This window comes from Colletotrichum destructivum, chromosome 9 (assembly GCF_034447905.1).
Source record: "Colletotrichum destructivum chromosome 9, complete sequence".
NCBI classification, from domain to species: Eukaryota; Fungi; Ascomycota; class Sordariomycetes; order Glomerellales; family Glomerellaceae; genus Colletotrichum; species Colletotrichum destructivum.
The window spans coordinates 2,404,671-2,430,462 of record NC_085904.1 but is presented as its reverse complement, the minus strand read 5'-3'; the positions used below and the strand labels follow the sequence as shown (position 1 = coordinate 2,430,462).

Below are 25,792 nucleotides of genomic sequence, written 5' to 3'. Positions count from 1 at the left end.
GTCACCGACCGTCCGGCGCCGGGATCGGCCTTAGTTATGACGTGCCTACGGGGCTAGGTCAAGCGGTCTAGACAACAGTTACATTGACACGCGGCGACTGAGACGCGAGGCCTGGACGGCTTTTCTCCGCCATCGAAACCGGAGGCAGGAACAATCCGTTGTATCTGTACTTTGTACACGCATGCCCTTTCTGGGTGGCTGTTTTATTTTGTTTCGTTGGATGCCTGCTTGGCCTTTGCCGTGCCGCATGGCTCGAGCCCATCCCGCCCTGTCGGAGTTTCCCCGACATAAACTTGGTGGTGCTTTTCTCAACAACCGTTCCCACTTTCGCTTCGGCACCTCCCTAGTCAGCAAATCCTCTCTCTCTTACATGCTTTTATTGCGATAGAACTGCTACGGTTGTGCATTTCTCCCCTACTTGCCGACGTTGTAACTTCATCAGGTCGATTTGTAGACCCGGCCACGCAATATCGCCCGTATCATAGCACCCTTTTTCGGGAGCGGCTGACATCGGCGAGACGTACGAGACGCTTGCGCGGCTGTCACGCCATGTCATCGCGGCGCACCGAAGAGGAACCGGCGCTGCAGCGCCGCGATGAGGATGCCGACATCGAGGGCGAGGATGATGGCGGCAGCGGCTACTACTCGGACAACGACGCCGGCGAAGACACGCCCATGCTGGGCCCGGCAGACGTCGAGGCCGCCGATGCTCCGCTCTCCCGGCCCCCGTCTGCGCCCGTGCCCGCGCCGCCCATCAAGCCGGCCAAGCCCGAGCCCGTGTCCTGGCGCGACCTGCCCAAGAAGCAGCAATTGTTGGTCATCACCCTCACGAGGTTGAGCGAGCCACTCGTCCAGACGTCTCTGCAGGTTCGCACCAGGCCCCCCCAGCATGCTCTTGTCTGCACTCGCACGACACTCCTGCACCGCAATGATGTCCCAGTCGCTCACGCCCGTCCCAGTCCTACATGTTTTACCAGCTCAAGTGGTTCGACCCGGCCCTCCCGGACTCGGTCATCGCGAGCCAGGCCGGCGTGCTGCACGCCTCCTTCACCGCGGCGCAGTTCATCACCGCCATGGTCTGGGGCCGCCTCGCCGACTCGAGGCGCTTCGGCCGCAAGACGGTCCTCATGATCGGCCTGCTGGGCACCTGCTTCTCGTGTGTCGGCTTCGGCTTCTCACGCTCATTCGTGCAAGCCCTCGTGTTCCGCTGCATCGGCGGCGCGACGAACGGTAACGTCGGCGTTTTGAGAACCATGTACGTGCTCCGTCCTCCTTATGTTTCCCCGGTCAAGTGACTTTCACGGTCACAAAGATGTCAACGTTCATCTCACTCACGCCCCGACAGGATCAGCGAGATCGTCCGCGAGAAAAAGTTCCAGGCCCGCGCCTTCATCCTCCTGCCCATGACCTTCAACATTGGCGTCATTGTCGGCCCTATCCTCGGCGGTATCCTCTCTGACCCGGCCGGCAGCTATCCAGCTCTTTTCGGCGACGTCGCCTTCCTCAGGAAGTACCCCTACGCCGCGCCCAACCTCCTCAGCGCCGTCTTCCTCGCCTGCGCCGCGTTGTCCGTCTGGTTGTGCCTCGACGAGACCCACGACGCGCTCCGCGAGGAGGGCCCAGATCTGGGCTCCCGCGTTGGAGCCGCTATCGCGGCCCTTATCCGGCGCCTCGTGGCGCGCGCCCGTCGCCGAAGGGCCGGCGGCGGCGGCAGCGACGCAGCTTACACGCCTCTGGACTCTGGCTCAGCGAGCGCCACCGACGTCGACGTCGAAATGTCCCCCGAGTCCGCCACTCCTAAACCGAAACGCCGCCCCCGTCCGCGGTACCGCCACCGCCTGCCGTTCCGCCGCATCTTCACCCGCAACGTCCTCATGACTTTCGCCGCGCACTTCCTGCTGGCTTTCCACGTCGGCACCTTCAACTCGCTCTGGTTCGTCTTCCTCTCGACCCCGACCTCATCCACGCCGCCCTCCCTGCCTTTCCGCTTCTCCGGCGGCCTCGGCATGCCCCCGCAGTCCGTCGGCATGGCCATGGCGATCCTCGGCGTCATCGGCATAACCCTGCAGCTCTTCGTCTACCCGCGCCTGTCGGCGCGCCTCGGTACCGTAAAAGCGTGGCGGCTGTTCCTCTACTTCTTCCCGGTAACATACTTCCTCGTCCCCTACCTCGCCGTCGTGCCAACCACGGACGCCGCGCCGCCGCCCGGGCCGAAGGGCGGACCCGCGATCTGGTTCGCCATCGTCGGGGTCCTGATGTTCCAGGTGCTCGGCCGGACGTTCGCGCTGCCAGGGCAGACGATCCTTATCAACAACTGCACGCCGCACCCGAGCGTGCTCGGCACGATCCATGGGCTGGGCCAGAGCGTGAGCAGCGCGGCGCGGACGGTCGGGCCGGTGCTGTGCGGGTACCTGTACGGTCGCGGGCTGGAGGGCGGCGTCGTCGGCGCTGTGTGGTGGGGCCTGGCAGCCGTCGCCATGCTGGGGGTCCTTGCGAGCTGGGCCGTGTGGGAAGGGGACGGACACGAGATCTGGATGGACGGGGACGAGGTCGTTGCTGAGGGTGTAGAGGAGGAGGAAAGGCGGTGATGTGGACCCTCGGCTTGCGTGAAGGTTGGGTGGAGCATACACATACATGGGATGATGTTTGCAAGGCCCTCTTATTGACTGGATGAATAGATAATGATACCTCGTGCTATTTACGGTTCTGCCACTTATCTGCTCTATGGTTTTGTGCATAGGCAGTAGGCTACTCTTTCCATCTTGTATAAGTAGTTGGGGACTCTTTGCCCGAGACCGTAGGCCTTTCTTCTAAGCCTAGATCCTAGATAGACAATACTATGCTAGGTACTGAAGGACGTAGCCAGGGTGGTCCCCGCTTGAGCTCTTCTCTTGGCTGGTATGCAGCATTGACTGGGTTCCATGTATCCAACTGCAGTCAGCAGCGAAGACCCCGGGTACTATGCCTAGAAAAGGCGCCTTCTTTCCAGCTTTTCGGGTAGTCGAGCCCGAGCACCACACAACGAGTGTCTGGTTTTCATGTTGGATTTTTCTCTATCAACATGTGAGTATGTACGTCCGCGAGGGGGCTGAGTTGGTAATTGAGAAGGCAAGGCTTGTGGGCAATGTGGATTACCAATAGTTCATCACAAACATGGTTCTGGATTATGTACAAAAGTCTAATCTTTCTCAGTCATTGTCCGCCCATGTAATCGAGTTCCACTTAGTGGCCGGATCTCGTTCAGAGTCCAAAAGGTTGAAGAACTGAAAAGGGGGCCCAAGTAACGGATGGAAGGTTTGAGAACAGTTCGGCCTCTGAGGAAATCGGAAGTTTCTAGACGCGAGGAACCAGAAGCATTACTCCAGCACCGATAAGAAGCTAATCTAAGAATCTCCTTGACTTCAAAAGAGTGTCAGGATGATAGATGGTGAAAGCAGTTACCGATCTCATACTCGTTTTCTACTTTACTACCTCGAGTCGAGTTGGGCAATATCACAACCACCAGAACGGCCATTGCCACTTACCACAATGTGCCTGATCCGCCGTCTTGCCGGAGCAGTGGCTTACTGTATTGTTGCAGTCGCCTATCAAACGGTGCCGAAAGCCTACTTCATTGAATTATCCAAGAATTTCTCACTCGACGGGATTGCACCAAGCCCCGACACATTCGTACAAAGGGCAACTGAGCTGTCCATCCCTCTCCGGGTGCGCTACAAATTCCTCGACCAGGCAGTGTTTTATGGTCTGTCAGTATCCCTCGAGCATGACGGTCACGTCAAGATGCTGCGGTCTCTTCATGGTGTCGAGAATGTCATTCCCGTGCAGCAGATGACGCACCCATACCGCCCTTCGGTGGGAACCTCACGAGCAAGCAAGCGAGAAACACCTCCGGACGAGTCCGATATAAAGCAGCTGCAGCCAAGGTCTTCGCTCCCCCGACATTCAGAGATTGACTGGAACAGCCCGCACACCATGACGGGCGTCGACCGTCTCCATGCTCAGGGCATATTCGGCGATGGCGTCCGCATCTCTATCATCGACACGGGAATCGACTATCTACACCCGGCCTTAGGCGGCTGCTTCGGCAAGGGTTGCAAGGTCGAGTTTGGCTACGACTTCGTCGGCGACGAGTACGGCTCTCGCAACTTCACCCCGAATCCGAGTGCGGACCCGAGACCCGGGTGCTACGCGGGGTTCCACGGCACTCACGTTGCAGGCGTCGCCGGGATGGACGCCCCTCCCAACTCCTCCAGGTTTGCCGGCCTTGTGGGAGTCGCTCCGCGCGCTACTCTCGGTATGTACCGGGTCTTTGGCTGCGACGGGACAACCTCGCATGACGCCATCGTCGCCGCCATGCAGAAGTCGGTCGAAGCGGGCGCCGACGTCGTGAGCATTTCCATTTGCGAACTCGGCACGTGGTCCGGATACCCTCTGTCGCCCCTCTCGGCCGCGGTCGCCGCTCTGAAAGCGAAGGGCGTGGCTGTCATTGCTGCCGCAGGCAACTCGGGCACGCGGGGCATGTTCTCCATCAAGCTGCCGGCCGGGGCGGATGATGCGCTCGGCATCGCTTCGGTCGAGAACTCCAAGTTCCCGACATACCGGGTTCAGGACTCCAAAGGCGCCAACTTCCGCTACGGGTCGTTGTACCCCTTTCCGAAGGGCGCGTATTCTGTTGTATGGGCTGATAGGGACAGCGGCGATTACAACTTTGGCTGTTCCGCCTCCGACTACCCGCCAGCAAGCCAGCTTTCGGGCCCGATATCCAACTACATCATCGCCATCAAGAGGGGGCGGTCGTGCTCGCCGACTCAAATCCAGTCCCATGCCATCGCGGCCAACTACACGAGAGTCATCACATACCCTGACCCGACAATCAACGATGTGTTCGTCGAGGGTCATGCAGCACCGGGCCCTTTTCTAACTGCAGACGGTTCGGAATTCTCGATGAGCAGCGCAGTTGATGATACCCTGTTCAACGCAGCTAAGAGACCGGGCACCTATAAACTTTTCGTTGACTCTCAAGAGCCATATTTGGTTGACCAGCCCGGCGGTGGTTTGCCAAACATGTTTAGCAGCATTGGTCAGCTCCGACAACCCCGTTTCCTTCGTTCTCAACCTGGTAAGGTGGTGATGTCTGACAGTTCTACAGGGCCCAATGCAGACTTTGCGTTCAAACCTCAGCTGGCCGCACCAGGTGGGACGATCCTATCGACACTGCCCCTCATGGAGAAGAGCCGTGGGTACGGATTCGTCAGCGGGACTTCAATGGCCACACCGTACGTGTCGGGTGTCTACGCCCTGATCAAGTCTCAACTTCCGTCTCTATCTGTCGATGAGATCTTTGCGCGCATGCAGACGACTGCTAAGCAGGTCAGAATGGCGGACTTTGACTTGACGGCCCCTGCCATCCAACAAGGGGCCGGCCTTGTCCATGCCTACAAGGCGCTCGTTTCAAAATCAGCCATTTCCCCAGGGGAGTTCAAGCTTGTCGATGGCTATGAAGCCGCATTCACTATCGGCAACCCCTCAGACGATGATGTTATCTACACCTTTACGAACATTCCAGCCGCTGGGGCGGTGGCCTTCCCGGATAGTCGAAGCGGTTCCCCGGAGGTTGACTACATCCCTCAGTCGTTCTCGGCAAATATCCAGTTCACACCTGGCGATAGGATTACGGTCCCTGCCGGTTCTTCACTTGATGTGCCGTTCTTGGTGACCCCCCCGTTCGACATAGATCCCAGCCAAATTCCCATCTTTTCCGGCTTCATTGGCATTGTCTCGTCTTCCAATGAGACCTTCACCATACCCTATATGGGCCCGGCATACAACTATAGCAACGCGCCCGTTGTCGGATTGTCGAACATCACGAGGGCGCAGCGATCCAACGCCCTGACACCATTACGCGACCCGTTCTCTGCGCCGCAAGTCTTCTCCCAGGGAGATAAGGTCGACATTGGCGACTATCATTCTTTCTCGTTTCAGAATTCTGATTATCCCGTGGCATACTTTACAACACTCCAGCCAGTCAAAAAGTTCCGCTTCGACATTGTCCGCGCCAGCACCAACTTCACCCCGACCTGGTATGGTTACGATCCTCACGTCAGACTGGACAACCTGACGGAGACCACAATGGCAGAGAACATCACCGTCGCAGGCGTCTCCATCCTCGGCTCAATATCGGTTCAGAACGGATGGCTCCCGCATACTAATTATCAGGTAAGCTGGTCTGACAGCATATTGGACGTCAGAGCCGCCAGAGAACTGGGGTTGAAGAAGGGATCCTACCGAGTCCTTCTGAGGTGGCTCAAGTTTTTTAAAGATGAGAGTGATCCTGGTTCTTGGGACAGCTGGATGAGTGGCGTCATTGACGTCTTGGAGGATGTTTTCTGAACCGACACCGCCCCAGAATGGTTTTCTGGTTGTAAGCTGGCCGAGTGTTGATTATGAGAAGTATTTGATGGTCGTAATCAAGCCAAAAAATGAAAAATAAAAACCTAAAGATTTGGGCTGGCAACTTCATTCAAGCTGGCGGGGATCAGGTTCTGCGTCAGTCTTGTATCCTCAGATGTGCTCATCTAGCTATCCTGTTAGGGAATGCTTCTTTGTTCAACCTTGAAAGCCGCAAGCGTGTTAGCCAAGCTTGACTTGTTTTGAAGTAGCTTAGTAGTCATTGATACAGAATCCAGAAGAAAAGGCATTATATGGGGACTGGGTTGAAACAAGGAGCTCTGATTGTGACTTGGACATACCCCCGTTTTTTTGACTTGACGCCCAAGTTCCAACACAATGAGACTCTTTGCCAGCCATCTGACCAACATTTATTTATCTAGCAGAACTCCAACACCATTACTTTAACATCGAGTCAGATCGTCCAAGGTTAGGTGGTGTTTGCGGGCGACGGCAGAAAACCGTTCTCAACTCATTTTGAAGGCTGAACAGCAGTCCGCTACCTTACCCACCACCGAAACACTCCCCCCTCCCCAAAAGACACATTCCCCATCATCTATCATAATAAGTGCTTTTTTGGTTACCCATCTAGCTGGTCCTGAGTCTCCATGCCGATACTTTTCTTGAATCTCCGCAACCACTCGTGGTTATCTGCCGAAGTCTGGTTCCACGGATCCCCGCTGGTGAAAAGTCAGTGACCGAACAACACTCATCAAAAGACGGAGAGAACGAACTCTTCATAAACGATGAACCGTGCTTGGTGTTGAATCTCCTCGTCCGACGGAACATGACAGTTCGGGTTGTTGGGGGACATGGTCGCCGCTATCCAGCGTCGAAGCTCTTGTGCCAGCCATCTGTGGAAGTTGGCATCGTTGAAGAAGGCATAGTTCCGTTTCACCGTTGATAAATGGGAGGGCAAACTGCGGCCGTCCGACTCGGTGCTTCCCGGTCTGTGCCATGACATGTTGGTTGCTGGAAGGAAGTGTCTCGATGGGGATTCAAAGGGCTGTAGGATGTCCATCGATCGAGACGTTTCGTGACCCCTGTGATACGAAACGGATTCCGTGCTAGCAGGTTGTCTGAAGTTGATGTTTGCTGGCTGAAACGAAGGGGGGCTGTCAATAGCCATGGTTGAACTCTTACCCAATTCGGACTCTTCATCGAAAGGAACTACAGCCACGTCATGCATACTGGCTTGTGTAATGGAGACGGTCGACGTATCCTGAACCCTGGGGACCTCCAAGGGCACTTGTATCCCAGTGTAAGCTCTTTCCCCATTTAAGAGTTGCGGCTGTGTTGACGTGCCGACAAAGAATTCCACCTGCGAAAGGCGCTTCCTCGATCGGAACGGAGAAAGCCACCTCGTTGATGAGCTTATGAGGTTGACCAGCCAGTTATCGATGAGATCCGCAGGAGACAATCCCCAGTTCTTGCCTAGCCGCGTGACTATCTTGCAGGCCTCGTTCTGGAGGTGTTGGTTGCTGAGATCATTTGCGCCCGAGTCTCTGCGCGCCTCGACAAATCCGTCGAGTTGTGCCTCGCAGGGACAGCCTTCGAAGAGGTTGTATTTCCCTTTGATCTGGAGCACAGACATCATGCTCTCGGTCCGGGAGCGTATAGGTCCGAACCGGGCCTCCCTTGTGATGTCCTCTGACGATGTGATCAGGTCCCGTAGCCATGATTCACACTCAACCCCCAGGTGGCCTTCTGACGCCGAGACTTCGGAAGCGAACACAATCCTGCAGGCCTCGAGTTGAATCTCTCTGTTGTTGGGCAGGTTCCCCGTTCGATCGAGGAAAAGTCGCAGGAAGTGGTTCAACTCGAGCGTGAGCAGCTCGTAGGCGTTGCGCGGCGATTCCGGGGGCGTTCCACTGGCCTGGTAAGGGAATGGCGAGAAGCGCTCGTATTCTATCAGATCTTCCGTCTGTGTTAGCCCGAGTCTCGAACGTGATGGTGATCACTCACATGGCGGGACGGAGTTTTCCACCATGTCAAACACCGCGTCTTCGAAGCCCCAATCTCCTTTCCAACTAGCCATATCTGATCCCATCTTGAAGTGATCGGCTAGGTGATCGGCTCGGATACTCCAGGTATCAAGAGATGCGCCACAGAAGCCGCAGCGGGATCGAATATCCGGAACGGTGATTTTCCATAGTTTGGCAGACCAGTCCAAGAGGCCAGAGTTATGAACCAGTTTCATATGTTGCTTGAGGTGGTCTTTCCTATTGAACGTTCTCTCTTGGCAGGAAGAGGGGTTGTGGCTGTCAATGTGTGCAGGAGAAGGGTCAATTTCGCCGCAAAACACGCAGCAAGTTTGATGGGTGCCGGGGTCAATGTCACGAGGGCCGTTTGGCGAACAAACCCACCTCTCCAGCGGCATGTGGAGAGACTTTTCATGACGCTGCCAGTCGTGTTTGGTTCTGAAAGTCTCGGTACAGAACGTACACTGATACTGATTTCGCGGGTTGGCGAGTGACGTTCGCTTTGGACGCCTCCGTTGACGTGCGCGGCTGCGAAGCACAGGACGAGGGATTCCAGCAGAGTTTTTGGAGGCGTGGGAATAGGCAGAGGCAAAGGAACCCCCGCTGGAGTTTCCGGCACTGCTTGCAGACGACGTGTAGTACAGTGACCGCGGTGGTTCATCATCGATGAAGCTGGTATTATAGCTGTCGTCTGCACCTGTGAACAGTTAGGGACGTGCTGCGGGTAGGAACCACGTTCGGGAGCCGGTTTCGAGAGCGACAACATACCTGAAGAGTTGGCATGGCTAGACGCCATAGCACGAGCGATAGCGGTGACGGTGGCCGGTTCGTGTTCCGGGGGAGAATCAACCCATCGCTCAAGGGGATTCAAACTCTGATATCGAGGGCTACTCCGGGGAGCTGGTGTACCTGGCCTTCTAGGAACATTGACAGGTCCGGTACTGGTCTCGGCATTCCCTGAGTACGGCGAAGTCGACCGGTGACGGCCTTGTACCTTGCCGCGTCGGCGGGCGTTGATAAGCCAGTTGGTGATTTGAACCTTGCTGAGGCCAGTCTGGTGTTGCAGTATCCTTTTCTCCTCTTCGCTTGGATACGGGTGTTGATTATGCGAGGAGAGCCATTGCCGTAGTATGCGAGTTGAGTCCCGAGAGAACCTGGTTCCGATCTTGGGTGGTGGAGGAGTTGATGTGGTGGATGCCGTTACAGGCTCGAAAGGGCCACTGTATTTCTTTGAAACGTCTGTCGTCGGTGGCCCCTGTGCTTCAGTTGATGCTGTTCGACTGCTCTGCATGAGGTCGTTGATAGCATGGTCGAGAAAGTTCGGGTGGGTGTCCAGAAAGCTACACTCGCATCCAAGAGATGCGCAGGGTACACAACAGCTCTGAGATTCGCCTTCCTGTGCAGCCTCGCATTGATATCCCCAGGCAGTGCAGTTGACACAGGATGCAAGGGGCGTTGTCCAACCACTTGTAACCTCGTCGTCAATGTAGTCCAGGGCGCCATTGAAAACATATGGAGAGTTTTCCCCGCTGGACAGCTCAACTGCATGGGAAGGCAGGGTGCTGGCGCTGGCCATTGGGCCCAAGATGAGATCGGGCTGCGAATCATGAGACAAGGAAATCTCGGCGAGATTCACAAATGGATTCGTCGATGACGAAACGGTATCAGCTGGTTCGCCCATGCTCATCAGTTACGCCGACACCTTGGTTGCCTTTGACAACCCTGCTTGCGTTGCGTTTTCGATAGCGACGGTATGGTCAAGGATGTCACTGACCATTTCACTACACGGGACAGATAGGGCGACGATAGGGCGTAAGTAAGGTATGTATGTGTCTGGAAGGCAGTTGTGTTATCGCATGTCTTGCTGCAACTGAGACGGATATTACTACGAGGTTTGCACAAGAATAAAAGACCTGCTGCCGGAGCTCAAACGGAACGCTCATGCGTTGACATAACAAAGGGTCCACTGATTTGTTCTCTATGATTGGCTGTTTGGCATGTGTCAAGTGCGCCTTACACTAAAAACCCGTCGGCCGAGCCCATCGACTGATCAGTCTATTTGGAAAAAGGTGGCCAGGCTTAGTACCCGGTCCGAACCCGGAACCCGGTCCAAGAGAGCACTCTTTTATGCCGCAGAAGTTTCTCGAGAGCTGTGTTATCATCAGCCCTGTATTCATGTCTGTAGCCCTGCTTGCTGTGGATGATGCCATTAAGTTCAGCCCCCACCCAATGGTTCAACGTTCGTACTTTAGCCACTGAGTCACGATATCACAAAGTCCGATTTCAGATCAGCTGACTCATTAAAACGGTCAAAGGTCACGAGGGATATGTCCTACCACACTCCTATACAAAGGAATTCTAACTAAAGATTAAGTTTTTACAAATGCTCAGTTTCTTCCGAAACTAATAGCAAAGACGCTTGTTCCATAAAGGTGAAGTTCCATGTGGGCGTCTAATCGCCCAGCTAATGTTTCCCAGCTTCTAAAATGATAGTTATTTTTCATGATGCGCTTGTGACTTTTTTGGGCTTTTTTTTCTTTCTACTTCATCACGAACATCTGGCTCAGCGATATCAATTTGTTGAGTCCTCAAGACACTATCCGTTCTTCCCGTCAACTGTTCCCGCGGCGTCTGATTTTGTGACAACAGGTACAACAGAGATCTCGAGGCTGTCTTTGGTTCCATGTTCGATCCCACCCACAATGCTCTGAATGGCAATACCGTCTTGGGATGGTTCGGCAGCCTCTTCTTCTGTTACTGCAAGCGCTTCTGAACTGTGCTTAGCAACTGCCGTGACATCGGTCTGTGTGTTCTGCGTTGCTCGTGTCAGGTTTGTGATGTGTGTAAACCCCAGCTGAGTGAGACTGAAAGGATCCCGAGGTTTTTTGTTGGGATTTGACGCTCCGCTACTCATCTCAATACCATCAGATCTTTGGCTCGACTTTGGTGTATACCGATACCCCTTCTGTGTCCAAAATTTCTTTTTGAAAAGCGGCACTATCATTGGGGCCTGTCCAACAAAGATCGCGACGAAATCTTCTCGGAGAGACCACATAGCGCCCGGACCAAATTGTCCGGTGGGCTACTCAAACAGACATGAGTATCTGGAAGAAGCAGACCAACCATAGAGATTATTACTTACGTGAAATATCAGAACCACACGGATTATAGCTGCCATTATACAGAAGACTCCGAGTCCGAAGAGAAAGTATACTCCAATTTTACGCCAGACAGAAGCTCGAACCAGACTGAGAACCTGGTCTGTTTGTCAACAAAGTAACGCCGCGCAGAGCTCTGCCTTAAGGACACTGACCGGTATAGGAATTGCAATTATACAAAGGTCAGTTACCACATTCATTGAGAGGATGCTGAAGAAATAGACTTTGTTCTGTGGGACGCAATTTTCTGTTGCGTTTTAGTGGCTTATTCGCAACATATAATGATGAGCCTGCTTACCTCCGGGGTCTGGTCGGATCTGCCACATCTTAGAGATGGGCCGGCATGTCAAGGCAATGATGAAGACTATCGCAATTGCTGTCGCGCCCACAAGACCCATCACCGGGAAGATGAACTTTTCTACCCATTGCCCCGCGACCAATCGTCGATAGAAGAACAGCACTGTTGTTTGTCAGTATAAGTCAATATTCCGGAAAAGAGTAGAAACCCCGAATCAAACGTTTGCTTACTGTGAAACTTCAACGTCCACACGATCGATACGTAGATGCACATGCCAGCAACGAAGTTCTTCGATCCATATTCCCATAGATAGCTGGTCCAATTACTTAGCAGGAGTCCCCGCAGCAGTTCAAACACTCTGGAACAACGTACAACTCCGATTCCGGCATCGTCCGCCGTTGTTCGGGTGTCAGTAGCGACGTATGCCGACCTTGCGACACGAGAGTGAAAAGTGTCGCCATGACGCACACGGACGTGTAAAGGGCCTGTTTGCACGTCAGCTTTTCGTACATCATTGGCACTCGTTCTTGTGGTATCGGTAATCTTCTTTACCCATGCTAAGAATACGAGGTAGTCATCTGGTCGAAAACCAGCGACACCAACAAGCCTGGCCCGGCAAAAGACCCTGGCGGCAATCAGCAAAGTCGCAATGGCACACAGCGTCCAAATCTCGGCGATGATCGGGTTTATCTCCATGGCCGATGGGTCTCGCAAGCAAAATGCTCATTTTTCTGCCACAACGTAAAGATCATTGGAAAGGTAATCCAAGACTGATTGATGTGATCAAGACACAGACAGGTCGGCCGAGATCTGCGTCCTTTTGAAGGTGAGGGGATCTGTTCAAGAAAGACTTTTGAGTTGCCGGCAAGCCCCTGATAACGGTGATGGTTTAGGATTTGCATCAAGAAAGTTCTTTATCGTCAAGGTAACCTAGACTCGGAGTAATACGCCGAGTGGGACTGCATTGGCAGAGCTTCTCTCGGAATGTTGAAAAAACATCTTCAATGTACGATGTAAGATCTTTATCTATCGAACGTCTGCAACCCAGACACGGAACCACCTCAATGAGACCAAGTGAAATATGCAGTCTTATTGTTTCTTATACGAATAAAATCACCTAAACAACCCATTGACTATCAGTTTGCTATGTAAAAATTATCTCAGGCACGAGAAGAATTCGGGCCGCGCCAAGACCCGCGAGGCCTTCTTCCTCGAGTTCGCCCGCGCACGCTTCCTAGTTTGCGAGAACACACAAAACATTATATAGCGTGCTTTCGCTTTTCAAACCCCGAACGTTCTCAGAAGAAGCCTCGTCTGGCTCAAGCCAAGCTTGTATACACTGTTTATTTCATTTGAACACTGTTGTTGGCTGGCGGGGAACAAGTGCAAAGGAACGACAAACTTGGACATCATGCTGTTACCAATTCGCTTCACTAGCAGCGTCTCATAATGGCCTGCGTAAATTCTCCTAGAAGAGTTCTTGCGACCAATTTTGCGAACAAAAGACTCATCACCTAGCCGGCTCAGTCGGGTTCCTCCGGCGTCACATACTCAGAGTGTTACGACAGCCCCAAATTTGGTGAAGTTTGCTAGCTGCGACCTTTTTAGGTTGTCCCGAGTCATTTTTGTGCAGTACCTGTAACCTGCTGGCGCGAGGCAATGTTCGTCCAAAGTCTGCTATTAACGTGCTTGCCCAGTCTTGGGAGTCAACCATCCTGAGAGCAAATCATCCTTAGCAAATCAGTGTTTTGACAGAGTTGGAATCAAACATCTCCAAATGCTAAACATTTGGGTTTTGTTGGAATCGGCATCTGTCGGATGTCGGCACGGCGAGGAACTATGGACCCGGATGCTGTTGCACCGTCCTTGACTGGTGGCCTACAGAGAACAACACCACCTCTTCGAACCAACGAGCCCATGAGCACCTTCACTGGGCTTCTGTTCTATACAGATGTCTCTGAGAATCACTTTGTTGGACGCCCAGCCGGATTCCGATGGGACAGTGGAGACGGCTTGTGAACGAACCAATCAGTTCACACGAATCCATATCGTCGGTCCAGTCATATCACGGGCCGTCGTCACCAGCTGCTGAGTTAGTGGTTTCCTTCTACACATGCCCAACCACCACGAATAAAAGCACTTTTGCCTATTCGTGCACTTACTCGAGTGACTCTGTGAGATTAACACACAAGGTTTTCATCTTGTATTTTCAGCGATCTTAAAGACGTACTCGCTCGCCATGGGAGTTATACGCGGTTTCCGTCGACACGGCCTCCCCTCATTCTGGTATTACAGCGCCTTAGATACGATACTCCGTGATGTGTTTTGAGTCGTCAACAAGTCCGTTGAAATAGCCTGGAATCAATAAACTTCAAAGAGTTCATTAGATATGCTGCATTGTTACTATAAATGTTGACAAGCTTGTATGCCTCTTACATATGTCAAGGGCAACCTAACTAGAAATGTTAGTAAGCCTGTAAATAATATATTTTCACTTCTGATATCCACGAAGTCTTTGCGGCCATGTTTAGGCAAGTCTTTCTGTTCTTATGTCTCAACCAGACTAAACTATCCATGTCATCCCGACGGGAAGGCTTTCACACCAAAGTCGCACTCGTGGCCCTATGATGGCATGTTCACAAGCTTTTTATGTCAACAGTGTCACGTGTCTGCTCTGGAGGGATGCCATTTAACCTGGACGAGAGGCCCCGGCCTGCCTAGGTATTAAGTACCTCTTGTCCATCATAGAGAAGTGCAGAGATGTACTCAGCCACCAATCCATACCTCCTTTTAGTTGACCTCGGCACTCTGTACCGTGCATTTGACAATCAGCCGACGGAAAAGATAATGGGACGAAAAATAATTTTCCTGTTACGGCCTGCTAAAGGTGGAGATCATCGGAGTTTTGACCTCTGTGTCTGTGGGCCCAAAGTCTATGTCACTGGACGTCCCATAGTCGAGTCTTACCGTGCCCCAGATTCCGAACTCTGGTTCGGGGATCCAATTTTCCAAAGTTCCAGACAAAACAAAGTCTCTTGCTGCATCGCCCAGCTCTAATATTGCGGAGCCCCGCCGGTGGTTACCATTGATAGGCGGCCGTTTTCAAGCGTTGAGCGAATGTGACGATTGAATTTCAGACAGAGGTTTATCAGACCGCAACGCATCTTCCGTTGCTGACGCTAGACCTGATTTTCAGTGCCAAGCGGCACCGGAAGAGGATATCCCCTTCCAAGTAAAGCAACCCAGTCGTGGTCGTGTCAGAATTTTGCTCTACCTTCCATCTATGAATGATACAGTTTTCCCGAATCGATTTATTTTTATCTGGACTGGCGAATTCCTACGCTGAAATCGGAGTTCGTACAGTTTCTGGAGCGTGAACCGAAAGTCTAAAGTATCGCACCTAAAGTCTAACGCATTACATCCACTTGCCATCATCTCATATCAAGCATCAGGTACTTAAACGTCTGCTCTGAGATCTAAAGACATCTCTTGAACATCAAAACTTCCTATTATTTTGGACGTAACTCGACATTAGATTCTCTTGCTCACTTCTCGGTGTCAAATCTCACATTCCGACTGCTTCGTAATGCCACTCTCTGGACCAAACACAGCTAATAGCTTGAACGGTGGATCTACTCGTGGCTCCGAGTACTTGTGCACCGTGGAAAATGTCACCGCAGATGCTTTTGCTAGTGACAAAGACCGAGCGAAGGCACTTCAAGCAACGTATGAAGCCATCGCCAGGTTGGAGTCACCTTGGGAGACCTTCATCAGAATCCAGGCAAACATGGCACGTTTTCTTACGAATAAGCCGATGCCATTTTGAAGTTAACGAAGAGCAGTCTGCTGTTACACTCGGGTTCAAGATCATCAAAGATGTGGGTTTGATGCCCAAGTGGCACGAGAAAGGCAACATCCCTATGACAAGCGCGCAGCTCGCCGAGCTGGTCGGAAACTGTGATCCTCAGCTTCTCCGTAAGTTTTGCCTTATCCTATTGGCCATAAAAACCATCCATGAGAGATTTCTTACTGCCCAAGATCGATTTCTCCGGCTTCTGGCCTCGAACGGCTTTCTCGAACAGACCCCAGACGAGAAGTTCAAACCGAACCGGTTCTGTATTGAACTCGCAAATCCGGATTTCAACATGCTCACCGACTTCCAGTCAGTATTTTTGCCACCCATCTGTGACAGGAACTTCTTTCTCACGATGTTAGTTATTTAATTTGCGAAAATGCATATCGTCTCATGCCTGAATACCTAGCCGAGAGAGGCTACAAGAATCCCACTGATCCACACGACACCGTGGTAAGAAAATCCACCGGCCATAATGGAGACCTTTGGTCGTATATGAAGCAAAATCCAAAGATTGGGGAGTCGTTCAACATTGTCCAAAAGCTCTCGACAGCCATGGAGCCAGCCTGGACAGACATCTATCCTCCCCAAAATTTGGTACACGAATCTGACCCCAAACTTCCGCTCTTTGTCGACGTAGGCGGTGGCATTGGTCAGGACCTTTTAAAGCTTTACAATATGTATCCTGAAGAAGCCTCGAGGCTATACCTCGAAGATCTTGGAGAAGTCATTGCTGATGCAGACGCAAAGTCGATCATTCCCGATGCCGTCAACAGGCTGGAATACAACTTCTTCACGCCACAGCCAGTAAAGGGTAAAGTTCCAAACACAGAGCCAGCTGAGCAGGGTGTTGACTGTGTAACAGATGCACGTGCATATTATCTACGTCACATCATTCACGACTGGCCGGATGAATCAGCTCGAGAAATCTTGCACATGCAGAAGAGTGCAATGAAGCCTGGTTACAGCAAACTGCTCATCTATGATCATGTTCTCGACGACCAAAAATGTCCCTCGAGCGCTGCTGCGTACGATATTGCAATGATGGTACATTTGTGTGGACAGGAGCGCACAGAGAAACAATGGCTGGCGTTGTTCGACTCTGTGGGACTCAGGGTAACCAAGCTCTGGAAAAAGCCGCCAAGCACTTCCAACGTAATCGAACTTGAAGTCCCGCTATCTTAGGAAACAACCATTCGAGGTCTGGCCCTGTAAACGCAAGCCAGTTTGTCTCTGTGTTTCTTGGTATACTATTCGCGAATTGGGGAGTTTAACAGACACCGTCCATTGACTGGCCATCTCCCAGTCTATCATGTACTACCTGAAAACTAATATTCAGGATGTTAATATACATCACAGATGGAAATGGAAGGGTTCATGACGATGCTAGCTTATAGAATTGATTACATGATGCATGCAGAAAAACAATGGCCAGATTGGCAAACCCCCCTCTCCCCCAAGCTTCTCGAAGCGTTCCACAAAGCGCCATAGTTAAAATGGTAGTTTGACCAAGGTACCAAAGGCCCCAAAAAATTGCGGCCGCCACATTTAATACTATTGTTCACATGTTTTTCAACTCTACAACCTCTTGCGTCTGTTGTGGCATGCCGTAGATGCTCTCGGGCCCGCCAATGAACTTGTCGCCAAACGGCTCGAATCCGTCGTCTCGTCGACAGTACGTCTCGATGACGTTCTGGATGGGCTTGTGAGGAAATGGAACCATGATGCCCTGCCCGTGGTCCTTTCCATCAAGAAACATAAGCTCCAACTCCTGTTTCCCGGTCCATTCATATCGTTTCCAGATTTCAATGTCATCCGGCGACCATCTTACATCTCCGGAGTACACATAGCTAGCCACCGACTTGGGAGCAGTGACGCAATCCTCCCCTCCCAGTATCACGGTGCTGCGCATTCCCACTTGCACGCCGTTGCCGAAAACGGCGGTTTCTTCTGGAGAGCCGGAGGCATAGTAGCCTGCCTCGACATTCCGCAAGCTTGGGGTCAGCATCTCACGCCACATCAGAGACTCTCGCCAGCAGAGTCTCCGTGCGAGTGTGTATGCAGTCCCGGCATCTGTTGCGCTCGCCCACCAGATCTCCCACTCGTTGCCGTGTCCTGTTCGTCCGCGTATAGAGGGCGTTGGCTCCCTGCGAGTAAAGTTAAAAGCCACATCAGGGAGGTGCAGCAACAGAGAGACCGGATCTATCAGGATAGTCGCGGCAACCCGTGGCGCGAAGTCCGCTCTTTGTAATAGCTGCCCCATCAACAACGTTCCGTAACTGTTGCCGATGAGAACAAAGTCGTCCCACGTTCCTCTCTCTCCCGAACCAGGGGCAGGCTGAGAAGCTCGTTGTTGCGCAACGCATTTTACTATCATCTCACAGAGCTCGGGCGTTGGAGCGAGTGGGTATGTCGTAACGCGTGATGATATCGGCAACATTTCGACGGCGAGGATCCCGACATCCTTTGGTATGGTGTGAAGCCAGAACATGTAGGGAATTAAACCAACGCCTAGTCCGTGGATGAAGACGATCGGACGTTTTGATGTAGACTTATGTGGGCGGTACCAGTACGACATCCCATTGGCAGCGGAGTGGGTGAATGGCAAAAGGTTGACGAGTCGAACGGGGAAGACTTTGAAGAACGTCGAAAACGGCTGTTTGTAATAACGGTATCCTTGCGTAAGGAGATATAATGCCATCAGGTTATCAAAGATTCCAATCACCTGGTGAGAACACAGTCAGCCGACATTCAGTACGTAGAACCGAATGCAAACCATCTATCATTTGCCTTTAGTTGTCTGTGGTGTGTCGTTGTAGACTCCGTAGACATACGAAGAGTGACAGTTAAAACTTCCAACTCACCATGTAGTAGAACAAGCTACGATGTTGAATTATCACAGGGTCGAAGGAAAGCCTCAATGCCTCAGCTTTGCCCCTACCCGAACGCAACTTGATCCCAAACTTCTCTTCCGCATCGTCGATGTATTGGTCGAGTTCGGCATTGATCTCTTTTGTGGGTCGGTTGGTCATGTTGTCCTGTTCGAATAGCGCCCAAAGCAGCCAGTCTTTCAGGTTGTCTCGACGAATATCCTCCATGTGAGCATTGAGCATCCATTTCCGTACGAAATCTTCTCCATCTGGCACAAGACTCAACGCCTTGTAGAAGAGACGAGCCCGCTGTGACCGGCTCATGGGGGGAGGCCGATATGGTTTGTACGTCTGGAGATACCATCTATACGGGAGGAAGAAGAAGAGATAGAATAGGATCTCGATGGCGGCAATAACCTCGATGAAAATGGAGACTGGGTGCGCGATGGCCTTGACGCCCCCAAGGGCGAATATAGCGTAGAAGTATGTGAAACCCAGTAGACCAAGGTCTCTCATCATGACGATGAGAACACGTACCGCGATATATTGCGGCCATGTCTTCTGGACGATCATCGTGGGGTGTCGTAGATGGCGATACCGTGTCTTCCTCCGTGTGCCCGGGAACTCGGACCAGAGCGCCAGTGCAATGCTGATCGAGACGCCTGTAAATCGATTTCTCTCGGCCGTCGAACTCCAGAAAACAACGCTTGCCGTAGTGCAGTCGAATCGACTAGTAAGAACTGCGATGCAAACGAGTTTTGGACGTCGGTTTATCTATCATTACCGGCAGTGATGTGCCGAGAACCCACCAGATGCTTCCGAGCCTGATATTTCATACACTCAAAAAGCTTAAGAGAACGTGCAGTTCCCCCCCCCCAAACCTCGAGAGCCCTCGGAGCCAGCCGAGCTTCTGTGACGTATGTCGTCGGAGGGAATGAATCGCACGTGGCGACGCTGGAGTAGGAGCCTGAAAACCAAGCGGACCTCCGTATTCGCAAAATAGAGTGGGAACAAAGGGTCCTTAACTTGTCATCGAGGTGGAGATGATTGAAGGCAATCGTGGGCCGCTTGCATGATCATGCCGGCTGCAGTAGTTTCAAACTGACTTGCCGCACTTTGGATGTATTCATGACATGATCTAGCCCTTTCGGAAATCTGTTGCGCGTCTGTCAACGTAGCTTACGTTTACTGTCTCAAATAATGACAGCCAATGGATTTACTTCACTCGGCTGAAATGGTAACCAAAGAGCGACTGACCATAGCAGCGATAAACACCGGCCAAAACCAATGATGTCGGACCTTGCCGGGCATGTGAGGTCTTGCCGGAATCTGAATGGCCAAGACTCGGATTTCCTGTTGTATAAATGGATCTATTGGAGTGAAGCATCTGAAGTTTGGCAGTTTTCGGTGTCATAGTTCATGTACTCCGAAGGTCTGATTATGGGATACCCCTGTCTTCGTGTATTCTACTGTCAAAGCAGACACAGTGCCGAAGGCCGCATGGTTTCCAGCATCCGGGGGGAAGGGGGGGCAATCGCCGTGTTCGTTAACTCAGCGTGTTCTCTTCGAGTTGTATCGTCTGGTGGTGACTTGCGCCCTCTCCCCCTTTGTCGTGGAAAAAGTTCCACCAGCGCCTCGGCACTCGGGCGACAAAGAACAGTTTCCTTACCTTTACCACACCCATAATCGGCGCTGTTTTATGTCACCCGAGTATCTCGGGAAAGCCTACGATACGATACGATTTCTGAAGTGTTGCAATCTCAAAAACCGTCGATACGTCATGAATGGAACAAGTATACCATCACGAACTCCTCGGTAGGAATTGCCATACATGGAACGTGCTCGCAAACGAAGCTTCTGGGATGTTTACCGGGAGCCCTCTAACCCATGAGCAGCCTCAAAGGCCAGAGAATCCATCCCCGTGAGGCACTCTCTTTGCAAGACGCACAGCTAAAGCATTCCCTGGTGGATTAGTTGCAAGGGCGGACGTAGGGAGCTCCAGGCTTCGGACCCGATTCGGCTGAACGTCCCGTCCCGGCTCAGATGTGCCTTTCCAGGACCGAGAAGCGGGTGCCCGGCCAAGTCCATTAGGTCCTCTGAGCTCAACTTCGTAGCGTCAAATATGTACCTTCATACTCCATCTAACTTGTTCATTTCCACTTTCATTATTATTGCTCCAAGGGAAACAGCCCACTGTGATATAGTTTCCAACCATTTGCTGCGATACAGAGCGGGAACCACTCTTGCTGAATGACTGCAGAAGATTACTCCATCGCGCGAGTCTCGGTTACCAAAGTTCGTTCTTCAAGAGGCATGGAAGCTGTTATTCTGCATTAAGAAAAGATTGACTGTTTACTAATATTTAGGGATGATTGAGCTTAGCTGAAGCTTAGGTTTCGGCGTTAATATGGGATTAGGGAGAGCAGGACAGGCGTTGTTGGAACGCAGTCTTACCCTGCGCCTGCTTAATGTACGAGGTTCACCTTTTCGTCATACCCTTTGCCACTTCAACAACTACAAAAAGCTTTCCTCTTTGGATGCGTCAACCCCAAAGCCTATCCCACATATCTTTTTTCACACCATAGGTCACTCATAACTGTAACCTATGTCAGGTGGATAGGTATTGCGAATACAGGCGTCTTCGCTAGATTTGGCCCTGTGTGTTCTAATCTTGATCCTACTACTATGGTATCGGCGGCAAGTGACGAGGGTAGTGTCTCAAGTCATGGTCAGACCAAGAAATTGAAGAAAAAGGGATTTACTAGCAAGAGCAACCAATCCTTTCTCGACCTTTGATCTTTGAGTGCTAACGAAGTGGCTCCATGGGGTTCCATTGGCGAGAAACCGGAAGGAAGAACCGATGCTTTGGAACAGCGAGGGACGGCTTCTTGACCGTCAACCGTCGTCTGCGTAAATCCTGGCGCAATGTTTCCCTTTGGCTTCAAATATAGGGCTCATCAGAACACGGGATATGTTTAGAAAAGATGCTTAGAGACTAATGGGTTGAAACCCCTTCCTAGATGCCTGTGATGGTGGGCGGGGCTACTGGTACTAATTGTTGATTTGAACTCGTCACTTTAACGCTGGTGCTTTAGTCTGTCTATCCTCTAGCCACAAGTTTGACGTTATTTTTTCGCGGGGAGTCAATCCATTTGAGTGCATTCCAACATGAGAAACAGGACAGTCGGGCAGGGAATCAAGGTATCAGTAGAAACCAAGCCATGCATCTTACCGGATCATAACGCAATACTATCCTTGAGTCAACAAGGTCTAATGGAGTTGAATGATGTTGTCAAGGTGTTCAAATTAAATTTCTATTATTATCAAGGCTATGTTGGTTATATGGTTGACGTTAGATAAATGCGATCATTGACTTAGGAAATCGGGCAGTTGATGGCGCTGCGGGAGAACAAATGATCAGTCTTGGGTTCTCAACGGCGCACTCGACATTGTTCACGTACTTGACGTCCTTCGCGTTGGCAGTGATACCGAAGGGCTGCTTTCCGTTCACGTCGCACTTGGCGAAGACGTTGGGGACGAGCTGCTGCGATGTCGTGCCGCAGTCGATGTTCCAGGTCTTGCCGCTGGCGCCAGTGACGTCGATGTCGTGGCCGACGCTGACGTACTGGTCGATGATGCCGTCGCCGGTGAAGTAGCTTCGCCTCGAGAGTCAGCCGTTACAGCTCGCAAGTTCACGAGGCTAACATGGGGGAGCGGGCGGCTAAGAGCAACCCATGTTTGGGGAAGGGGAAGTTCTCACCATCCGTAGATGATCTGGCGGCTCTCAAGAGCAGGGGCAGCTTGGGCTCCAGCGACCACGAGGGCGGCGGCGAGGGTGGTGAAGGCGTGCATATTGAATATTACTATTGGTTGACTGGAAGAATTATTCTACTGTGGTTGGGGTTTTGGTGGAAAAGAGTGACTGGTTTGCTAGAATGACAGTTAGAACGTTGCAGCTCCTCCAGCCTCTTATACCAAGGTGCGCGGAGCTATCCTTCGTATTCGTCGATCCATCTTCATTTGACTTTCACTCTCGGACTCGGTGTGGAGCATGCAACGCTTGCTTGACATTGCCTCAAATATCGTAATGGACATCGTAGGCTGCACTCCTACCGTAGCATGAGCTGTCAATCTCCGTTTGCCGGGGAATCCGAGTACAAAGATAGCTCAGTAGTCCAAAACTCTAATCCGCTCGCTTTGGTGTCTTGCAGCTACTTGGTGGAGAAGGTGGCAGAGCATAATAGAACACTTCATTTGACCTCGGAACCGTGTCCTTGTCTTGTCAGGAGAAGGAGACAAACAGCTGCCAGTGTTGGTTGGACTCGAAGATATACAGCCAAAGATTATGACCTCAATTGTCCAACTAACAGAACCCCCATTCGACTCTTTGTCCTTTTTAAAGACTCTGATCACGTTTCTGTTCATGTTAGAAGGAGTTGCGCGGTAGACTCCGATGACAACGGAAAGGAGGAATCACATGACTCGGGTTGGTGGACTCGATGAGTAGTTTACTTGCGCAGGAGCCCGCGGACCTCAAGCGAGTGGACGTTCAGGGCAGTGCTTGGATTCTTGGAATACCATCGTAGGTCAAATGGAGGAATTGTAGAAACAAGGACATGGATCCTTGAGTTAGCGTTGGCCGGTTCATCTGAAGACAACATTCGTACCCAGCACCGTGGTGCACGAGTGGAATAGTTAAGGGGCCATTTGAACCATTCTCTCATTTCTTCGCCGACGCCCTCCGCGGGTCCCATCAGTTGCGAATGGGCTTCACTGCTCTGAAGGATTGCTAGGCAATAGTTATGGCAGTAAACCCCAACCTCTGTCATATATAAAGTCCATCGGCACCCGGTAGGATAGTTGTCGAGTTGATCGGCGGCAGCTATTGAGCATGGAATAATATCATCGACGTCAAGCTCGCTGGTCGCTACCAAGCTCAGCTTGTGAACAGCCTATCGAAAAAGTGACTCAACATGAGCAAAAACATGCCAAGCTGGCGATGCCGAGACCGAATCCATCAGTTGTACTCTTCAAGGCGTTGCATTTCTCAAGAGCTTTATACCCAGCGGCAGATTAAGGAGAGTCGTGTGTGCTCCGTTGATCGCCCTTCGCAGATGAACCTTCTCAAATGGTTCCACCCAGAGTCTGACCGGGTCCGCATGGCATGCGTGACACGTACCCATCGAGAAGACGGGCGGGGAACTCAAAAAGGCATTCGGGGTTTTTCTTTTGCTGGGCGGCCCGATGGACGAAGCGGCGCCGTGACTCCGGAGGTGGAGCCGGGCAATCAGGATGCCGAAAGAGCACGAAGTCTCCAACATTCGGAACTTTCATGTCAAGGACTGGTTCTATCGAAAAATAGGCTCTACACATATCTTCTCTGAAGCACCTAGTTTGTACCGCCTTGGCGATATTGACGGGCCTGGGCTTGATGAAGCCCGTAATGAGTCCCTTCGGCCCCAAACTAACAGGTAATTGCGCTGTTCCTCAGCTGGGCAGAAGGTACACGAAGCAGTATGCCGAACGACACGCGACATACCCCTTCGCATCGTGCCTATGCGTCTCACCAAGTGCTCCTCGCTCAAACTCACATTCTCGATTCCAACTCCCTTGGTGGATCCCCCGGCCGATACGGATACTGGTGATCGCCGACCATCTCGTGCCTCACGGACGGCTCCTTCGGTTCCGCCGGCAGCTCTTGCACGTTCGCACTCGACCGTGGCCTGCTGCCTTTCGAGGCGGCCGTATACCCATTTGTCGTCCTCTTCCTCCTGCGCCTCAAGAGCCAGAACCCGAACAGGCAGGCCGAAACGACCAGGACCCCCGCACCGACACCAATGCCAGCGGCGGCGCCGGAGCTCAAGCCCGTCCCAGCCCCGGCGTCGTCGCCGTCCTGCCTTTCCCTCGGCACGGATCCCTCGCTCTGCGCCCCGGTCGGTCCCGAGTCTTGCGTAGACGGCCCTGCGTTTTGCGTAGCCGAGGTTGACGTCGATGTCGGGAAGGCGCCGTCCCAGACCTTGATCTGGACGCCGTGTGCGTTTACGGCGCCAAACGTCTCGGTGCCGGTCTCCCTTGCTATCTGCGTCGTCCCATCCGATACCCTGGTCACGGCGCTGATGGTCCATTTTCCGTCCCGCTCAGTCGTGATCGTGCTGTAGCAAGCCAGCGTGCTCTGCCATGAGTATCTCTCGTTCGTGCTCGTCAGGCACGAATGCACTAGTTGACTGTATGGGTTCCCGGTCAGCGGCTCATCGGCCATTCAGCCCGGCGTGAGAGCGGTCGGCTCCTAAGCAGCTCCTCCAAGGCATCAAGCGCTATGCGCCCAGCTTGTTTCTGATATCGTACATTGTACCCCGGCAGTGCGGGGGTGGAATGCCGATAAAGCAGAACAGGAAGCGATCGAGAAGGCGAAGGGCTGGGCGAGACTTACGTAGGGCAGCAAGTGAAGATGGTCTCTGTCACCGTCGCGAACGTTTCGAGCCGGGAACAAGCCTCGGTGTAGCCGCTCGGGCAGACACCCGGCGCATAAAGAGCCGTTCGATCCGGGTCGTACCCGTCCGGATAGCAGTCGGTCGAAGTCGCCGGCTCGCCCTGGAGGAGGTAGTACTGCACATCATTGACCTGGATATGCGCGATCCCCGTATGGGTACAGGACGCCGGTGGCGTGAACGTTGTCGTGAGGGAGCTCATTGCTCAACTGGCTGGGAACAGCGATTTCCCCAGCAGCTTCGTCAAAGTGTGGAAGAAAGAGGGGGGGGGGGCTGTCTGCTGGAATCTATGTCTAGGGAAAAGTTTCAACCCGAGCAGAGCCAACGGCCCCAGGCGGGTTACTCGTTATCAAACAAGACCCACGGTGGCAGAAGCAACACCATCCATCTAGGCATCACCTTCAGACCCTTGTACGTACGTTGTGTTGGATGTGACAGTTCCGCTCATTGGCCGATTTTGCGGGCCGGAATGTAGCCAAGGGCGGCTCAGCGGCCGCGGTCCTGCGCCGCCGTGGCAAGATCCAATCAGTTACCGACCTTAAGCTTATGTTTGTTGGATGGATCACCGGGATACAGTTTCGGAATACCTTGAGGAGACCTCGCTTGGGATTCTCCCCCAGCACAAATATGGAGCAGCTCTCGGGGTCCCCTGCAGACACGGAGCCTTCCAAGCTTGTTTAAGGCGACACTCCCGAT

General features: G+C 52.5%; 8 protein-coding genes across 8 annotated transcripts; 3 read left to right on the top strand and 5 right to left on the bottom strand.

Annotated features, from left to right (window-relative positions):
* Window positions 1-52: 52 nt before the first annotated feature.
* On the top strand, window positions 53-2,893 carry CDEST_13858 (Putative major facilitator superfamily, MFS transporter superfamily). The gene is made up of 3 exons (XM_062930014.1): window positions 53-867; window positions 960-1,255; window positions 1,346-2,893. Exons 1-3 carry the CDS (start codon window positions 550-552, stop codon window positions 2,586-2,588), a joined length of 1,857 nt encoding a protein of 618 aa, XP_062786065.1. The 5' UTR covers window positions 53-549; the 3' UTR covers window positions 2,589-2,893.
* A 635-nt stretch (window positions 2,894-3,528) lies between these two features.
* CDEST_13857 (Putative peptidase S8/S53 domain, Fn3-like domain, peptidase S8, subtilisin, His-active) lies at window positions 3,529-6,390 on the top strand (the record flags this gene model as incomplete). The annotated part of the gene is made up of 1 exon (XM_062930013.1): window positions 3,529-6,390. One exon carries the CDS (start codon window positions 3,529-3,531, stop codon window positions 6,388-6,390), a length of 2,862 nt encoding a protein of 953 aa, XP_062786064.1.
* Window positions 6,391-6,729: 339 nt separating this feature from the next.
* Window positions 6,730-10,321, bottom strand: CDEST_13856 (Putative Homeobox domain, Zinc finger C2H2-type). Its single transcript, XM_062930012.1, has 4 exons — window positions 9,198-10,321; window positions 8,413-9,126; window positions 7,182-8,364; window positions 6,730-7,127 (listed from the first exon to the last, which is right to left on the bottom strand). The coding sequence occupies exons 1-4, from the start codon at window positions 10,114-10,116 to the stop codon at window positions 7,028-7,030; spliced, it is 2,916 nt and encodes a 971-aa protein (XP_062786063.1). The 5' UTR covers window positions 10,117-10,321; the 3' UTR covers window positions 6,730-7,027.
* A 539-nt stretch (window positions 10,322-10,860) lies between these two features.
* Window positions 10,861-12,581, bottom strand: CDEST_13855 (uncharacterized protein; the record flags this gene model as incomplete). The annotated part of the gene is made up of 7 exons (XM_062930011.1): window positions 10,861-11,511; window positions 11,572-11,685; window positions 11,743-11,834; window positions 11,886-12,047; window positions 12,116-12,198; window positions 12,258-12,370; window positions 12,438-12,581. The coding sequence occupies 7 exons, from the start codon at window positions 12,579-12,581 to the stop codon at window positions 11,026-11,028; spliced, it is 1,194 nt and encodes a 397-aa protein (XP_062786062.1). The 3' UTR covers window positions 10,861-11,025.
* Window positions 12,582-15,471: 2,890 nt separating this feature from the next.
* CDEST_13854 (Putative O-methyltransferase domain, S-adenosyl-L-methionine-dependent methyltransferase superfamily) lies at window positions 15,472-16,923 on the top strand (the record flags this gene model as incomplete). Its single annotated transcript, XM_062930010.1, has 3 exons — window positions 15,472-15,679; window positions 15,723-16,047; window positions 16,101-16,923. 3 exons carry the CDS (start codon window positions 15,472-15,474, stop codon window positions 16,921-16,923), a joined length of 1,356 nt encoding a protein of 451 aa, XP_062786061.1.
* Window positions 16,924-17,299: 376 nt separating this feature from the next.
* On the bottom strand, window positions 17,300-19,181 carry CDEST_13853 (Putative alpha/Beta hydrolase; the record flags this gene model as incomplete). Its single annotated transcript, XM_062930009.1, has 2 exons — window positions 17,300-18,463; window positions 18,603-19,181. 2 exons carry the CDS (start codon window positions 19,179-19,181, stop codon window positions 17,300-17,302), a joined length of 1,743 nt encoding a protein of 580 aa, XP_062786060.1.
* A 2,715-nt stretch (window positions 19,182-21,896) lies between these two features.
* Window positions 21,897-22,527, bottom strand: CDEST_13852 (uncharacterized protein). Its single transcript, XM_062930008.1, has 3 exons — window positions 22,369-22,527; window positions 22,070-22,264; window positions 21,897-22,007 (listed from the first exon to the last, which is right to left on the bottom strand). The coding sequence occupies exons 1-3, from the start codon at window positions 22,458-22,460 to the stop codon at window positions 21,983-21,985; spliced, it is 312 nt and encodes a 103-aa protein (XP_062786059.1). The 5' UTR covers window positions 22,461-22,527; the 3' UTR covers window positions 21,897-21,982.
* Window positions 22,528-23,931: 1,404 nt separating this feature from the next.
* Window positions 23,932-25,495, bottom strand: CDEST_13851 (uncharacterized protein). The gene is made up of 2 exons (XM_062930007.1): window positions 25,039-25,495; window positions 23,932-24,832 (listed from the first exon to the last, which is right to left on the bottom strand). The coding sequence occupies exons 1-2, from the start codon at window positions 25,296-25,298 to the stop codon at window positions 24,196-24,198; spliced, it is 897 nt and encodes a 298-aa protein (XP_062786058.1). The 5' UTR covers window positions 25,299-25,495; the 3' UTR covers window positions 23,932-24,195.
* Window positions 25,496-25,792: the final 297 nt, after the last annotated feature.